The sequence below is a fragment of the Phoenix dactylifera genome, chromosome 11 (genome assembly GCF_009389715.1).
Source record: "Phoenix dactylifera cultivar Barhee BC4 chromosome 11, palm_55x_up_171113_PBpolish2nd_filt_p, whole genome shotgun sequence".
Taxonomy (NCBI): Eukaryota; Viridiplantae; Streptophyta; class Magnoliopsida; order Arecales; family Arecaceae; genus Phoenix; species Phoenix dactylifera.
Window position 1 is genome coordinate 15,732,578 of NC_052402.1, and position 17,714 is coordinate 15,750,291.

Sequence of the window (17,714 nt, forward strand, 5' to 3'; positions counted from 1 at the left end):
CTTTTGCTTGAGTCTCTTAAAATTTTTTTGTCTCATAACACATGGATCGAATCCATGGACCCAACCCCAGGCCCAAGGCACAAGCTTTGCTTCCATCAGGATCGTCCCGGCTAAGCCCCCTAAAAAACATATAAAATATATAAATAAATCTATCTCTTTCTATTAGCATAAATTTTTGGGACAAGTGGTGATTTTAACGTGGTATCAGAAAGATCCAGAGTTCGAATCTTATTTTCGCATTCTTTAACTTCATTATTAAAAAATTCATATATTGGACTTAGAGCTGATCAAAACCCAAACCGGGCTCTACAATATAAATTAGACCCGATGGCTATGCTCAGGCCCGGCCCGGCCTGACTGTTGGGCTTAAATTTTTGTTCAGACCCGATCCGACTTTAAAAATCTGATCCCAGGCTCGACCCAACAGGGTCCGATTTTTTCTTTGTTTGGAATCTGGAAATGGGATGGAATGGCCCAACAGCTTAATGGGCTCTCTAAAACTGAATGTATTTTTCTATCTTTATATATAAAACACGACTCGGGCCGGTCCGAGTTGGGCTATATTTAAAAGTTTTCAGGCTCGGTCCGTTTTTTTGGTCGGGCCGCTTTTCTTGCCGAGGTCCAATCCATGGGTCTTTTTTTAATGTCCAAGCTTGAAAAATTCTGAGCCGAGCTGGGTCGGCTAGAAGGCCCGTGATCAGTTATAGTTGGATTCATCCATTAGAAGAAGAAAAAAGAAGACAAAAAAAAATATATAAAAAAATATAAATAAATTTATTTTATTTTATTAGCTTAAGTTTTTGAGACAAAGACTGATTCAACCGCTCTAACACGCGAACATCCTGCCGAGAACGGGGTTGTTGTTTGGCACCTCACAAATGACAATCCCTTGGTGGTCTCCAGCCTGACACATCATGTGGCGTCTTTTTCCCGACTGTTATGCCGTCAGCTCCCTCCCTAAATCACGACCGTTCATATCCGGCGTGCGCACGCACCGTGGCCCTCCAGTTCGGTAGATCTGGCCACGCGCTTTCGAACCGGGTCGTCCGCGGAGCAAATGAGTGGTCGGTTACCGACGATGACGGACGGCCGCTCGTCCGCACCGCTCTCATATCCTATCACCATTTCACCATACCTTTTTTTATTTCATTTTTTTGACCTTTTATTAGTAGGTGCGGTTGCCGAGCCCACGTACCGCCCGCGTGGAACTAAATAAATGCGTAAATGGCAATTAATCCGCACACGAGTCTATATTTTATTTTTCTTTTTTCCCATCACGTGTATCCAGGATTCAAATTCTCCGGCTCATTTAAACTCCAAATTATGTATGAATTTTAGATATAATACCTAAAGCAAATTTAAATCGAATAAAAAAATTAAAAATATATTATTTGTCCTGCTTATATTAAAATTTTATTTTTTCTATTTTAATTTTAATTAGGATAGTTCATCTTTTAATGTGACTTCATTTTAGTTAAGTTAAATTATATAATTAATATATTTAAGTTACTTTGGATAGTGATATTTTTGTCTTGTAATACAAAAGAAAGTGTAGCTTTACAAATAGAAAGAGAGAGTTACGTGGATGGCTGGGGATAGAATTCTTTTTGTGTGTAGAACATTTTTTGTGAGGCATCTTATATTTATAAGAGTAGTTGAAATTATTATTTCGATCTTTTATTTATTTTTTGAATGAATTTCTTTTCTCTCTCTTTTTTTTCTTCAACTATTTTTTTTTCTTGCAATTCTTTACTGCTACTTTTTTTGGTTTTTGGTGTTTTCTCAAAATCTTGGGCTAGTACAACCGATTTACTTCGGATAGTGTGCCATTCTACGTAATATCAAAGCCGGGCTTTGAGGTTGGACAATGGTTAAGTAGTGTGCAGCTTCGATCAAATTTATTCGAACCGCAATATTTGGGGTGGTGACTTAATTGTTGATACTTTATATGTTCGTAGTTCGGTGCAGTGTGGGGTGGTGCAAGCGTGTAGACTCTTGTGATTCAAGAGAAGAATCATTATGGTTTATGTTACTACCTTCTCTCTCAATAAGTTCAACATGCTTAACCTCACAAATATTAATATGGTTATTTTTGTTACCATTGCTTCTCTTTTTAAACAACACCTGTCATCTAATGTAGAAGTCTATTATCAAGTATTATTTGAAATGACAAGATTTATGGGATATCCTTGATGAGTCAAAGACGATCTCAATAGATACTCTTAACAATACCATTACAAGAAGAAAGTGGAATTTGAAACCTAAAAAGATGATGTGGATCATGTTGATAGAGAAAACTATCTTTATATCTAAGATATATAAGAGCCGAAAAAAGTATGGAATATTCTTACGACCGGCAACTCAAGTTCTAGCAAGGTGAGATATCTCAAACAAAAGTTGTTTGAAAAATAGATTTTGATTCTTGGTGTCTCCGAAAATCTGAAAGAGGAACAAAATTGGTTTTGATATAAAAATCTAAAGTACAGGCAGCTTAATCAGGTAGAGACTAGATCAAGTTTGGAAGACTTGGAGCATAACAAAATTAATCAGCTTAACAATTAACCAGGACCAAAAAAAAAATATGGAGCAGGAGAAGCTTGATTAGATGGATTATTATATCAAGTTCAAAAAAGATCATGATTAAAGGATCAGTTAATTCTTAAACGGCTCATGAAAAGTCAAAAGATACTACAGTTGATATAGTCGTAAAAAGTTAAATTGAGGAATCAAATCATGCAGAAGAGTCTTGCATCAAAGCTATCAAAGATATAGATATTTCTTATAGAGATTTACTCAGTCTTGAGGATGACGAGCTAACTAAATTTGAAATAGTTTCAGATATCAAGCAACAAGAAGATATACTTGGTACAAATGGATTTTTGTTGTGCCTTGGTGTTCGACAAGATTATTGGAATATCATTTAATTTTGAAGCTACTTCAAAGTTCAAGTTGTTAGAAACTCTGTGCATAAGAAATTGATTTTATGTATAGAAGCTAACTGTATCCAAATCGTTGAAGCTGCTTAAGTCGATATATGTGAATACAACCAAAGGTTTTCTACCGATTTCATAGGTGTGTAGGTAATGGCCGATGCACTAGTAACCAGTGACTATAACTAGCAACTTGACGTTTGTTGATATAAGCTTGATATTTTATGAAATCTCGGTATAGTGACCATAAAATCAATATTGAGAGAAGTGTCTGAGTATATCGTTAATTTTGATGTGCGTATTGAAGTGTATGAGCAATCAAAAGAGTTGGTGTTTGGGCCAATAAAGGAGCTTTATTATTTAATTGGTTCGATAGGTTATTGCATGTTGCTGTTAATATTGGCAATGGCTACTGTGACATTTTACAACATCAACAACCCAATGTTATTGGTATGGACTTTACAATAAAGAGAAGTGGAAGTTCGTTGCTTGTCCGACTTACATTAGGATTTTGTTCGTAGTTAATTTTAGTTTTATATTCCAATTCCAGTTGGGATATTTTGTCTTTTAGTGTAACTCCATTTTAGTTGGGTTAAGCTTTAGGCCCCATATATTTGAGTTTGTTTTTTTAGTTAGAGTTGGATAGTAATATTTTTGTCTTATAGTAGGAGAGAAAGTATGATTTTATATATAGGAGAAGAGAGTTATATGAAAAGTTGGGAGTGTGTAGGGCATCTTTTGTAAGACATCTTTTGGAGAGAAGCCGAATTCATTATTTCGGCTTTTTAATTTTTTTTAAATAAACTTATTTTCTATGTCACTTTTTGTTCCACTATTTTCTTTTTGAAATTCTCTGCCAATATTTTTTTGATGTTTGATATTTGTTCTGCATCTTAGTTTGGCACAATTGATCTATTTCAGTAGCATGCCATTCTAGAGGAAATAGTATGCCCCTTCCTGAATTCGATCCTATATAATACAACCTTAATCCCCTCTCTCTTTTTAGTTCACTCCGTAGAGGATGGCCTATCACAGCCCCATTAGCCCCTTTCGCCCTTCCTTTCTTTATTTAGAAATTTATTATTATTAAAATTTAGAATATATATATATATTATATATATATATATATATATATATATATATATATATATTCTATAAAAATTACAATGGAAGATTATTTTTATTTATTTTGTTTCTAAGTCATCAATTAATTTAATTTATGTATAAACTATTTTTTATTAAAATATATTATAGTTATTAATGTATATTAATTTTTTTTCTATTTAAATCAAAAATTGAATTATAAAAAAATAAACTATAAATTTCTTCTATTCATATAGTGGCTATAATTTCATTAATTATATAGCTTATCGGATTCAAACCCATCCATTTTTTATATCCGTCCGTCACAAGTCACAACCCATCCTATCTAGTTTATTTTGAACACCCCCTACCCCATGCACCTTTTTCTCCCTATAAATGTCTCTACAGCCTTGACTTTTCTCTCCTTCTCCTGCGTCCCTTCATTTATTCTCTTCTCTATTTTTACATACTCACCAATCTCTCTAAGGTAAAATATTATTTTTTTCCTCCTAATTTGTTTCTCATCATTTTTTTCCTATCCTAGAATTTCTTCTATGAGTAAAACAAGATTATTTTTTTCTACATATCATCAAAAAAGATTAATTTTTCACATTAATTTGATGCTTTTTTTTGGTGGATCTTGTACTGTTAAGGGATCTGGCATTAAATTCCGCCAGATCTGGCGTTTGTTTGAGGTGGAAATATTTGTAAGAGATTAAAGAAAGCTTGGGTTTGGGTTTCTCACTTGCAGATCTGAAGGAATTGTGGAGATGATGAATCGTTGCGGGGGTAAGAAGAGCGGCTTCGCTGCCTGCGAGGAGATGAGGGGCGTCGCCGAGCACCACGAGCCGGTGGCTTGCCCCAAGCCCCGCCGGCTCACCCAGCTCGCCGCCGGCGTCGATCCGCTCCGGCCACTGCGGTGGCAGCCCTGGTAATTTCCGTCTCTCATGCCTCCTATCTCTTCTTTTACTTCTATGAAGAAAAATAATTAAAAAAAAAGTTGATTTCTAACAAGATCTCTTCCAATTTATTTGACCCCAGTTCTCAAGCGGAGCTGCCTTGTGAATCCAAAGGCGACACGGAGCTTCTCGTTATTTTTCTTACAAAGGTAATAACAATTTTCTTTTTTCTCCCCCTTCTAATTTCTAGTTTCAAGAAAAACTAGCTATTTTTTTTTCATGATATCAAACTTTTGGTGATATGATACCGATGGATCTGAGAATCTTTGCTCAAGCATCTGAGATCTGTGGTTTTTACCGTTAGATTTTCTTTTTTAGTTGTGGTGAAACGGTTTAACTTGTGTTGGTCCAGAGATGAGATGATTCTTACCGGTCGATCTTTTTCCCAGGGTGGGGAGGCGAGCCAGGTGGCCTCGTCGTCGCCGCCGCCGTTCTTCTGCGGGTCGCCGCCGTGCCGGGCGTCGAACCCGGTGGTCCACGACGTCAGATTCGGCGAGGAGAGGGCCATCGGCCCGTTCCTCCTCCCGAACGCCATCCCCTCCGGCTCGCCCATGGGCGGCTCACCTGCCACGTCATCTTCCAGGAAGGGCTGCGGACCCACCAAGCTCGGGCTCAAGCCGGCCGCCATGAGGATCGAGGGTTTTCATTGCCTCGACCGCGATCGCGATCGCGATCGCCGGGGCTGCGGCATCACCGCCATCGCCTAAAAGCCGAGTAGCCGTTGGAGAAGAGTAATTAACGGCATCCAAATCAACGTTAGGAGCTGAGAAATCCTTGTGATTACTGTACATAAGCAACATTATTAGCCCTTTCTTGTTGATATTTGAATATGGGAAGGTGTGGATACGGGAATAATGGAGGAGGAGATTAGGCATGCCTTTTCTTCTCCTTCAATTTTCGTTTTCTTTTATTGTCCTTTCTTAAGCTAATATTTGCATTTAAATTATTGTCCGGTTGGAGATGATCCAGTTATCTCCGATCCATTCTAATTTGAGTCTATATTGAGGCGTGGAATTTGTAAAGAGAGTATGTACGCAGTGTGGTCGAGCTTTTGAGTTATGGGATCTGTACATATAGATTTATTTATGCTTTGGTAATACTATTCATATTTTGGCCGGTTTAGCTGATTTCTGTAATTTTTATTTGTGGATTTGTTGTTTGCTCGCTAGAGCCGTTTGTGGTTGCAAATTTGACTGATTCAGATTTTGAAACTTAAATGCTTGGATTGTGGAGAGATTCTCAACGTTACTCTACATGAAACTGTAATGAAGTTGTGATATTCGAGGACATTGTGAAATAATTATTAAAGCATGAACATGCACACATGATGGTTTGTTCCAACCTTATCGGATCATTGCAAGTGCAATGCATGGTTTGAGTGTGCGAGATTCACATGCACATTGTGTGGAGATGGACATAATAGAGAATTGATTATTCCATCCTTGATACCATATCCTCCATGGGATATCTTTCATATTTGACATTCAGATCCAGGCCTGATAATCTGATACATTAGTTGGTTGGTTTAGGTCTAATCCGATTTAAGCCTCCATTCGGGTCGAGTTGCAGTTTTGCTCGCTAAACCCGTACTTTGAGGATTATCGCTAGCCCAGATCCTTGATGCTGATATGTATGGAGTTGGCCTAGTATTTTGCTGTGCTGTATGTTATAAGTCCCAACGTACCAAAAATAAGAAAGAAAAGAAAGAAAAAGAAAAACTATTTTCTATTGGACAGAACTGGGGTGTTCTGGAGCAGCTCCAAATTTTGTGCAATCCATTCTCGCACCCGGTTTAAGTCCAGGACACGGTCTAGAGCTTCGTCTAACATCGTCTCAACTTGGTTTAAGGGCGCAGGGTCGGGGTTCAGGCCATTCTCACCCCTCCTAACTCTCTATTCTACTGCAACTCAATTCTTGTGATATATTTCGTGGACCTTGACATTAGATCTATCTGATGAAATGGTCCCGTATATTGTTTTTGTTGGGGGAAATAAGATTTTTTCCCAAAATGACATAAATACCCCTAAGAAGCCGTATAACTTCCGACCCCGGACGGCCGAAGTCGGCGTCCGACTTCGGAACGCCCGACCTCGAGACCTCCGACCTAAGAAAAATCCCGATGTTCGAGGTCTACTCTTGTCAGCCACCTACTACGGCCGTGCGCCTCAGAGGTCCGGCCGAGAATCGTACCCTGACATTTATTGCGCATGGTCGCTGTAACCCTCCGGCTTACTCCACAATAAATGCGGATCTCCGGCTTACTCCACAATAAATGCGGATCTCCGGCTTACTCCACAATAAATGCGGATCTCCGGCTTACTCCATAATAAATACGGATCTCCGGCTTACTCCACCATAAATGCGCATGGCTCCTGTCATCTACGGACTCTCAGCTCTCCACGGCAAATCAGCCCAGCAGAGTCTAGTCAACTATGATAAGTCTCCGACACCAATGCAATAATTCGTCTGACAGCGTGCTAGTTCTGGTTATACGACGCCCTCACCGCCGACATCAGAGCAATGATTCGCCTGACCATGCGCCGACCTGAACAACATGCCGAGCCGTACTACGGCCTCGCCCTGTTACATCGCAGGTAAACCGACCCCCGCCTATAAAAGGGAGCCGTGGCCTCTCAGGAGGGGGTTGGAAGATTGATACACTCTACAGACATTATTTATCTCCCTTTCTACACTATTTGCCCCTTCCCTGACTTGAGCGTCGGAGGGCCGGCGCCGGAAAACCCGGCCACCGGTTTGTGTGCAGGCACCCGGACGGAGGACGCCGCCAACTGACGGATCGCCGCTTCGCCAGGAGGACCTGCCGCCCCTTCTCTCCGACTGCCCCAGACGGAGGACGCCGCTCGCCGACGGACCGCCGCCCCACCGTGAGAACTCATCGCCGCTCCCTCTCCTCGACCGAAGACTGCCCCCGGGTCCAATTTCCAGCAACAGTTTTATTTTCTGAATGTAAACAAGACCACATAGGATCCTATACTTGAACACATCTAACTTGTCTCAAGTCGCAGATTTAATTAAGTGAAATATGAGTTTCAAAATTTTTTGTAACATGGCATTTGGATCCAATTTAAAATTAACGATTTGACTAACATTCTATTAAATTATGGGTTGAAGAATTGAATAGAAATAAATCTTAGGATAGTATGCGCATGTTTTGTATACTATTAGGTGCAAATATATTTTACTCCTAAACTTCCAAAGATTTTTATAATTTACTCAAAAACTTAGGTTTGGAATTATTGCAAAGTGACTCCCCATAGATTCTAAGAGTAATTAATCTACAGTCTTTGGAAAAACAAATCTTGCCTGCACCATAGATTTTTCTCCACACTATCGCTTCTATCGCGCTCCATGGCAGCTCTAGTTTGAATTAGATGCACAATAACTGGGAACCTCACTTGATGATTCTGAAACCAAATGCTTTCGTTGGCATGCCTTGCATGGACAAAGCCATTACTAGCTTTCTTCCGATGGGTCATGCAGGACCTCTTCTTGGATCAAAGGCTCATGAGCGACGAGTACATCATCCCAATATTCTCTTGGACAATCGGAGTTTGGTCGTACCGCTCTCTTTCCTGGCCAGTCTTTTGGATCCACAGCTTGGATGCCTAGTTTCTAACCCACAGTTTGGATGCATACTGATGGTACTGGGTGTGTTTATTCTCGGTGCCTGATGGATGTGGCCTCTTCCATATTCGGCCCGAATATGAAAGTTAGTCTAGTATGTCTGGTCTGACTCAGTCGACTTGCATCCCTGGGACAATATCATGGGACTAAAACAATTCTCGAGATGTTACTGTGCTGGACAGGAATTTTATTCTCCAGGGAACGGATTGATCATAAAGGATGAACAACAAGCAAGCACTTAGGATGCCCTTCTTCAAACTTTGGAAGTCATAACTTCAATTGAGATCCTCCTATATGATGGAACCATCAATAAGGAAAAGCCGAATATCTAGCACATACTTTTAGGATCGAATGTAATTTTCTATAAGTAACAGAGGAAGTATCGACCCGTGAATAATAGAAAAAAATTTATGATCAATGCTATCAGAACACAAGTCAATATAAACATTGTAATTGCTGCTCAAATTAACTGACTTATTCATACCTGCAATAAGCTCATACTGATAATGATACAAGAAGCTGATACCACCGATGAGGGTTCATATTCTCGTTTTTCTGTTCCATAGATTGCTTGACTAAGAATAAGATCAAGAAAAAATTATTACTATTAGATTTGATGACTATTATTAGATTTGATGACTATTATGGGAAGGATCCAGAAGTCATCAAATTTTTTTTGGCGCCTTGTTTTCGAATCGTGTCATACGCGGCTTTATGACGTCCGCGATTAAACGTCATGGAAGATGCCTTGAGGCCCAGGTGGCGGCAATTATCGGGCGACGACCGGAGCAGCTCAAGGTCACCCTCGTCAACGTCTCATCCCTCTCGCAGGAATAGGATAATGCAAAGAAGCGAATATCTGCGCTCACCAAGAAAAACGACCAATTTTGCGACACCACCTCTCGAGCAGCACAAGCTCCTGTCTTACTCTAACAATGGAATGCATGACAGCTACAAAAGGACCAGAGGTCACATTGCGGATCCAATATTGATACGAATCGACCGCGCACAAAAAAAAGGAAAAAAAAAAAAAATCTGGACTTCTCGTTCGGCTGGTGCCCGCCACGTCGGAAGATGGTCTCTTAATTTCCTCCATCACACAAATAACCCAGCGTGCTGCTGAGGTGGATGGGACCCGCAAATGGACGTGCGTCCGGAAATCCACAAGCGTCCATTGCTTGGAAAGTATGATCAATGGCCAGCTTTCCGCAACGTGGCGGATTAGTCATTGGCTTCCGGAATCTGGCTACATGAGAGAGCAGGAGAAATATCGGCCATTATTTTCTGGAAGATCACTGCAGGCTGGCATGTGATGAAAGAAACTTGTCACAAAGATACAGACCATTTCTTCAGTCGTTTGCAGGGCGCATTAACTTTGTTTCGATTTATAGTGTGCAGTTGGGTTACTTGTGATGTATATTTTTGTTCATTGACCTATATACCTGCTACGAGGTCCACGGGAGATGGTCCCATGAATTGGATGAGGCTCATTGAAGGCCTTTTGCCATTGGCCGATTAAGATCTAGCTAACACATTCAGAAAGTAGCAGGATATTGTCCCATGATTGGGCACAACTCTTTTTGCTTTTGCCGTCTGATTCTTCAAAAAGAGACAAGCACTTGATACCAATACTGTGATGATCTGTGTGGGCGTATGCTTGGTTCCATATCGATTATTTGCTGGATAGATCTTAAATACTTATATACCTTCTGTCTAGCTATTTTAGGTGTGGTTCTGAGTTGTGACAAATGTTATTAGAGTAGGTCCGATCCATGACCTATGTGGATTAGGAGACACTGCAGCATGAGTATATTTAAGTAAATCTTGAGTATTTATATATAATCAAAAAATTCAAAAAAAAATATTCCAGTTAAATAAGAAAAACCATATGCCGCACCAATATGCTAACCCTACTCATCTTCTCCTTCTCATAGGTCTAGCAGATAACGCAGCACCTCATCTTCTCCTTTTTCATGGGTCTAGCAGAGATCGGAGCACCTGCACATAGCACGTATCAATGATCCGTGAATATTGTTTAAAAATAAATAAATAAATAAAGTAACGGAGCCTTACCTTTTAAATATTCTATGACCGTTGTTAAAAGAGTCATGGAGAAGAGCTGGTTGCGTGTGGAGCGGGGGTGCAGCTACAGGAATATGTACGGAACTGAATATAATAATAAAAAAAGCAAAGCCGGAGTCCTTCGAAGCGTTGCTCTTGCTTGTCTATCAATTATGAGAAAGAAATTACTTTTAACGAGACAAATATAAATAAGATTAGAGGCCGGCATTGTCTAATTAGTAGACCTAGCCACTGTACTGATCCTCGATCAGTTGAACAATTCGTAGTTTATTATTAAAACCCCCGAATTTACAAATAGTTTACGAGCTAATAAAACAGTCGTGAATTATATGAATAAGAAGTCCTGTTTAATTGATGTTTCGCGCATTATTCATTAAAAAATATTTTTTGAACCTTTTGCAATTATTCATTGAATGGTTATTTATTTAGTTATGAAGTAACCTATCCATAACAATTATATATTATTTTCATAATAGTGGCTCTTCTGTACAAACATAAAGAACATTAATAATTAATTTTTCACATGGAGATGATGAGGAAAGAGACAAAATCGACGTCAAAAGAAAAGAAAAGGTCACTTTTTCTTAGAATCTTCACTTTTTGTTTTTTTAGAAAAGAAAAGGTCGCCAATGAGGTTCAAAAGACGTGGGAATATTGGATCCTTCTTCTGGGAGCAACCAAGTTACGCGATACTTTTTCATAATATTCATATACTTTGCTTTCAAACTGGCAAATATTCCCATAATCCCATATCATGACCGGCAATATTAACTTCAAGTCCAAAAAAATAACTCCAAACAAGTTAGTAGGACAAGTCATTCCTAACTAAGGATTATAACAATTAAGCCAATCTGGAAAGCATTGTGATAAAATTATGATGTAACTAATATCATCCTTGATTATAATTAAGCATGAAATTTCTTTATTTTGGGAGAAAGAAAGGAAAGATCTACCTATTACCCAAGTTTCCAAGTTCAGATACTTGGGAATCCACCATCCAATTACAATGTAACTAGAATCATACTCTATTGCGAAGCTAATATTTTGTTTTTTGATAGACAAAGTGAATAAATCATCAATTAATTTTACTTTCAAATACCTGGCCGGCAATGTGCCGCTTAACTGTAGATGGTAATTTTCAGAGTTGGTACCAAAGACCTAGACTTGAATCATGCTCTCACTCTAATTACAGCTGAAATTTTACATATAAAAATAAATAAAAAAAAACCATAGCAATTTTGATAAAGCATTCTTACAAAAAATTATAGTAAAATTAATAATGTACTTTATTACAAACATGGATATTATTTTCTTTAAAGAACAGGAGGAAAGATCCGCCAATTTCGTTTGTTAAAATGTTCAAAAAATTGGGGCTGTACCATCTAAGACCTCTGTGACAATTCCTAGTTTATAATTTTTATTTTTTGGAACATGAATCTGATTGATCGTAAAATATGACTGTAGACATATAATATGTTATAAATATTTCATGAAAAACTCAAGATTGAGAAATTGCCTAATGCGTTACCTTTTCTTATTAGAATTAAACATTATTGTATGATTAAGTTTTCCATTGAAGTATTGGGCATTGGATGCTGATTAACTGTTCCATGTGATTGCATAGAGAAACAGACACCCGTACTCAATAAGTCTAAAAAATCCAACCTTTATCCCGTAAGTAGGGAAGCGTGGCAAGCCCTCGACTCTTACGTACAGAAGATCATCGTTACAGTTTCTCATGCCTTCCAATGTACAATTTGAGACAGAATTAAGCTCACAAAAACTACCCATAAAACATGATCTCCAAAATAAGAAGTCATCCACAAGCCTTCATCAACAAAAACATAGTTTCAACAAAGAGAAGCGCAGTTAGGAACAAAGTCTGCCATGAGAGCACAGAATTCATACGGTCACATAAAATCTTATTAATTCCAGTAAACGCTTTCTCTTTGTATTTTTTTCCTTCCCTAATGGAAATGCAAAGAGATTCACACGTGCAGACAAAGAGAACCAAAATGCTGAAAATATCCTCACGAGCTCGAAGGTGGAAATGACGCGGTAGAATCACCTCCCGGTTCGGGTTTAGAGCGGCCCACGCCCTTGGTTTCCGGCTGCGCGTTCAAGTCGAGGCACCTCCCGTCGTCCTTCGCCACTCTCTCCTCATCGGCCACCTTCGTCCGCCTCCTACTCTCTCCACCGCTGGTCTCCGCCTCGTTTGTCGGTGTCTCCGTCACATTAACTTCAACGACGCCACCCTCCTCGAAGTCCTCCCACTTAAACGCCGGTACCCAACTGGCAGCACCACCCCGTCCTCCGCCTCTAACTCCTCGGCTGCCGTTTCTTGAGACGACACCTTTGGAAACTTCGCGGATCCGACGGAGGGCGGCGTAGAACTCCTCCACCTCCTCCTCCGTCACCGTTCGATCATCGCCTTTGTCCACCTTAGGCCTCTTCAGCCTTTCCTCATCGTCGGAGCCGCTCCATGGCCGTTTGTCGTTCCTTCCCGTTTCCATTCTAAAGAAGACACACTTTGGATGGTAACAGCGACCGTCTCTCTCTCTCTCTCGCTCGCTCGTTTGATTGGCTTGGATTCTTCGCCTCTTCTTCTACTAAAATGGCCCAAAAGCGGCGGGGCCAACGCAAGGCGTTACGTGATGCTGGAATGGCGTTGGTGACGTCCACATGGTGACGTCATCTCAGCGGTGATCCTCCGTTTATCGTGGTGCTGACGCTTCTGCCTTCGAAAGGTCAAAGTCCCTCTCCCGGAGCAGATACTATTCCGAAGGTGAACGTGAAGCACGTGGAAGACTTTTCGATCATGGAGATGCCCCGGAAGAAAAAGTCCGCTTGGCAAGTTGGCATGCAGCCATCAAAGTTGATTGCAGATGGGCACTTTTTTTTCTTTAAATATTTTTAATTACATAATAAGTTCATGCAGCATGTGCAGATTTAAACTTTTATTAATGTAATCTCTGCCAACAAATGAGTTAGGGTGGGCTGATTGGGATTTCTTAAATGATCAATCCAACTTGACCTAGATTGTGACAGTTGGCGATCAACTGTGGGATGCCTAATCCTTACCAATGTACACAAACCAAAGCGGCATACTAATCTACTTTTGGTATTCAAGGATCTCAAATATAAGTTGATCATGTATTGATATGCCGATACTTGGCATTACAAATGGATTAATGTTTTGACTCCACTTCACTATGATGCAACCCTATAGCAATTTTTATCTGGCTTGAAGACTCTATGCTGATGTAGAAAGTCTAAGTGACGACCGGGATGACTCTGGTCAAATCGAGAGATGGCCTTGTCTTTTGCTTCTAGGATCTTAATTAATTTGTTTTCTTACTTACAAGTTAGTCTTTAGATCTAGTTGTCTAGTTATCTTATTTATTTTCGTACATCCAAATTTATTACAGACTTTAACAATCATAATTTTATTTTTTTTATTAGTAAAAATTCCTTTCAGGACAAGAGAGACCTTATTCGGGTTTTGCCATATTTATCCTAGCAGTTTGCATTTTAAATTATCTCTTATAGGCATCCTTAATCTATTGCTTCCATAAGATGAATTGCACAAACCTTTTGCTTCCATGTGCTATACTGATGGTATGCAGCCGGATCCCTAGTCCTCATGATTTCTGGCCTGCTTTAGCAAACGTAGACCTTCATCTTGTGTGCTTATGATTATTAACTAACCACTTGAACTCGAAAGCTTAAACTTGCATAAAATAGCTCGCCAATTTAAATCAAACTTAGCATCCTCCTCACATGCATCTGAACCACAAATGGACTAGAACCAGAATAATGAACAACTAGAAAAAATTAAACATAACCAAATGGCAGATGATTCAACTTGTGATGTCCAATAAATCCAAGTTCCCAAACCAAGTTAACTAGTTAATTGATACCAAAAGCTTAAGCTGTAGTTGGTCTTATATACCAATGGACCCATTCATCTACTAGCATATGCTGTTTGGTTGGAGTTCAATGTGATATCAAAGCCAACTTTCCTATTTGCCAATTGATGCCTCACACTCACTAGTCCACATATGGCCGCTATTCAGTTTCCATCCCTCGATTTATGCCTTCACGACCTCATTTACTGAGTCACGTGTGATCCCTATTCCGGCCATACACATGAGAAAGGATGTTGAGGACAATCTCTTATCATCGTAAAGTTACAAATTCTAGTTGGTTTTATATACTTATAAACCTATACATCTACTAGCTTAATCTTGTTCGATTGTACTTAACAAGGAAAAAGTTTTCTATTATTTTTATTTTTTATTACCAGGTGCTTACTCTGTCTATTGTTTCAACTCATTGTGACAATTTTCCATGATGCAGAGACAATTTTTATATAGTTAGTTCAAGAACATGTTTTGTTTCGGGCATCCTTACGAAACGACTATAATAAAATCTCTACTAACAAAAACTGTTTCTTAAATTTTAAAAATATGTCCCGACGTATCATCGCCATATAGGCTGTTAAAATTATGGCAAATATAGTGCGGCATGGATGTTTAATTTGCAAATTCAGACTTTAATTTTGAAATTTACAAAATGAACTTAGCTATATCTTTGCATTATATGATGGAAAAAAAATGTTATGTTTGTTTTTAAGGAATACAATTTTAGAGCCTCTCTTAGTAAATTCAATATTAGAATTTTTCTTTATGTTCATAATTTCAATTTCAATTCCATTCCCAACCTAATCTTCATAATTTTGCAAATCCATTCTCATCCTGATTAGCTAGTTAAAGAAACAACCTTTTCAAATTCTATGATTAACTTTTTCACTGAGTGATCGATAAAAATGATCCCTGATAATCATTATATAATATCAGCCCTCAAAACCAGTAGTCAATTGCATTTGCCAATATGAAAAGTCCTACTCTTTTAATATCTTTTCCTGAGGTGGGTAATTGGACAAAAAATTGAATCCAAATATAATCAATTTTTATCTAGAAAAAATCTTATTTACGATTTATTTTATATGTATATCAAGTTCTTGAAATCAAATCTGATTTAAAATAATTAAATACAGACAGAATATATATATATATATATATATATATATATATATATAAACAATTATTTTTGTATATTCATACATGTCACCAGCCGCGTCAGCCAGATGCTGGAACCGAGAATCTCTTCCAATTTCTCGCTTTGCAGCCTTGGTTGGATAGCCAAAGTCGTCATCACAACGTCACCAACCCAAGTTTGGCTGAGGGACATCCCTGACGCCATTTAGCTGACGCTGGACATTACTCATTTGGATACCAAACAAAAGACTCGGCCAACCCACTGACTTTCTAAGCTATCGAATAGCCCACCACCACCTAAAATCACCCTAAGGTTGCTTTCTTGAAAAAAAATAATCTTATTAAAATATTTTTTTAAAAAAATTAAGATCTGAATATACGACACTTAAAACAATAATTTTTATATATTTAGTTAATTATGATAAAAAAATAGATTCAAAAATATTTTATTTTTAATTGAGCATCTATTTTTTTAAAAAAATTATGTAAAGTTTCTATTATTTTTTAATTAAGAAAAAGATTTTATTCTATTTTATCTAAAAAATTATGGATATATTTAAAAAATATTCTGATTTTCGATCCTAGGAACTCAGCTTTTTTATATTTTATATTATTTTTTGTAAAAAAATAAAAAAAGCTACTTTTTCGTCGATCCTCTTTAAAAACTACAACCAAGTTTTGAATCTTCGCACCTTCAATTATAAATCTCGGTATTTAATATAAATTAATATATTATTTTAGCTGATATAAATTAGTATACCTTGCAATATTATTAATATGCAAACCAAAAATTATCATATTTATTTATTATACTTAAATTAAAATTTTAAAATGACAATTAACTATAGCTGCACTTATCGGTTGAAATTTTTGATCCTATATAATATTGAATATTTTGAGAAGTCTCCATCCTTTCCGCATCATAATTTATTGGGAGGCTGGCGTTTATCCTGATTGGAAAATAAATTTATGCGAAAATAAAACATATACTAAAATCTTGATCAACAATTTAGAAATCAAGATATTAAAATCTCAGCTACCATTTGAGTATATGAATTAATTTCTATTTGGATGACTGTTGGATAATATCATCTCGGCAGCCTTGGCCCCTTCTGCAACGACCGGAAAAACCTTGTTATGGGAGGTCATTATTTTTCTTTTCTTTTCCTGTGGACGTTATCAATACGATACCCCTCTGAGGGGATTATAATATTGTGGGAAAGGATATTATAATCATATTGCTGAAATTGCGAACTTTCTCTGTGGTTTCGTCCTCGTTGAGAGGGAAGGCTCCGTGACATCATCTGGAACTCTTTCCTCTAAAGGACTTCCTCGCCATTCGTCGGACCTACGAAAGCCTCCGTTGATCTGATAGAAGGACACACGTCTCTCTCTCTCTCGACCAGGCCTTATCCACCATCACCTGAGACCAGAGAGAGAAGGGGGCAGTAGAAGCCGGCGATCTCCCTTCTTTGGCCTCTCCTTTGAGTCGAGAACAATGGAAGGGAGTCGGAGAGGAAAGCGGCCAGCTTGTGTTGCCTCCCCCTCATCACCACGACCACAAACACCTCCGTTGACAGAGGAAGATGAGGAGGAGGAAAAGATTGAGAAGTTCTATGCTGTTCTGGGAAACATCAGAGCCATGAGAGATCTCTGGAGAACCAACCCAAGAAACAAGAGGCCGAGGAAGGAGGAGCCACTCTGGCGGCCAACTTTCGTGCGGGAGGACTTCATTGATCCCGACGAAGCTGCTGGGAGCCCAGAAGGTGGATCGGTTGCTTCCAAGGAGGGAGAGAGAAGGAAAGGGAAAGAGAAGGAAGCGAGAGGAGAAGACCACAGCGGTTTGGATCTCACCCTTGCTCTCTTGTAAACCTCATTTGTGAAAGTGCTTTTCAAAAAATTTGACATCATATTCATGAACTTATTCTTGTTCCTTCTGTTTGTTTTCTTGTTAC

General features: G+C 38.5%; 3 protein-coding genes across 3 annotated transcripts; 2 read left to right on the top strand and 1 right to left on the bottom strand.

The window, feature by feature from the left end:
* The first annotated feature begins 4,372 nt into the window (after positions 1–4,372).
* LOC103717084 lies at positions 4,373–6,094 on the top strand. The gene is made up of 4 exons (XM_008805331.4): positions 4,373–4,500; positions 4,765–4,944; positions 5,055–5,121; positions 5,362–6,094. The coding sequence occupies exons 1-4, from the start codon at positions 4,388–4,390 to the stop codon at positions 5,677–5,679; spliced, it is 678 nt and encodes a 225-aa protein (XP_008803553.2). The 5' UTR covers positions 4,373–4,387; the 3' UTR covers positions 5,680–6,094.
* Positions 6,095–12,729: 6,635 nt separating this feature from the next.
* LOC113463380 (protein NEGATIVE REGULATOR OF RESISTANCE-like) lies at positions 12,730–13,212 on the bottom strand. Its single transcript, XM_026808436.2, has one exon. It carries the CDS (start codon positions 13,210–13,212, stop codon positions 12,730–12,732), a length of 483 nt encoding a protein of 160 aa, XP_026664237.2.
* A 4,045-nt stretch (positions 13,213–17,257) lies between these two features.
* LOC103717093 (protein NIM1-INTERACTING 3) lies at positions 17,258–17,629 on the top strand. The gene has a single exon (XM_008805340.2). It carries the CDS (start codon positions 17,258–17,260, stop codon positions 17,627–17,629), a length of 372 nt encoding a protein of 123 aa, XP_008803562.2.
* Positions 17,630–17,714: the final 85 nt, after the last annotated feature.

Coding starts and splice junctions, on each gene's coding strand:
- LOC103717093 (XM_008805340.2), top strand. CDS start 17,258: ATGGAAGGGAGTCGGAGAGGAAAGCGGCCAGCTTGTGTTGCCTCCCCC.
- LOC113463380 (XM_026808436.2), bottom strand. CDS start 13,212: ATGGAAACGGGAAGGAACGACAAACGGCCATGGAGCGGCTCCGACGAT.
- LOC103717084 (XM_008805331.4), top strand. CDS start 4,388: ATGCACCTTTTTCTCCCTATAAATGTCTCTACAGCCTTGACTTTTCTC. Junction 4,945..5,054: donor CCACTGCGGTGGCAGCCCTG/GTAATTTCCGTC, acceptor ATTTGACCCCAG/TTCTCAAGCGGAGCTGCCTT. Junction 5,122..5,361: donor TCGTTATTTTTCTTACAAAG/GTAATAACAATT, acceptor TCTTTTTCCCAG/GGTGGGGAGGCGAGCCAGGT.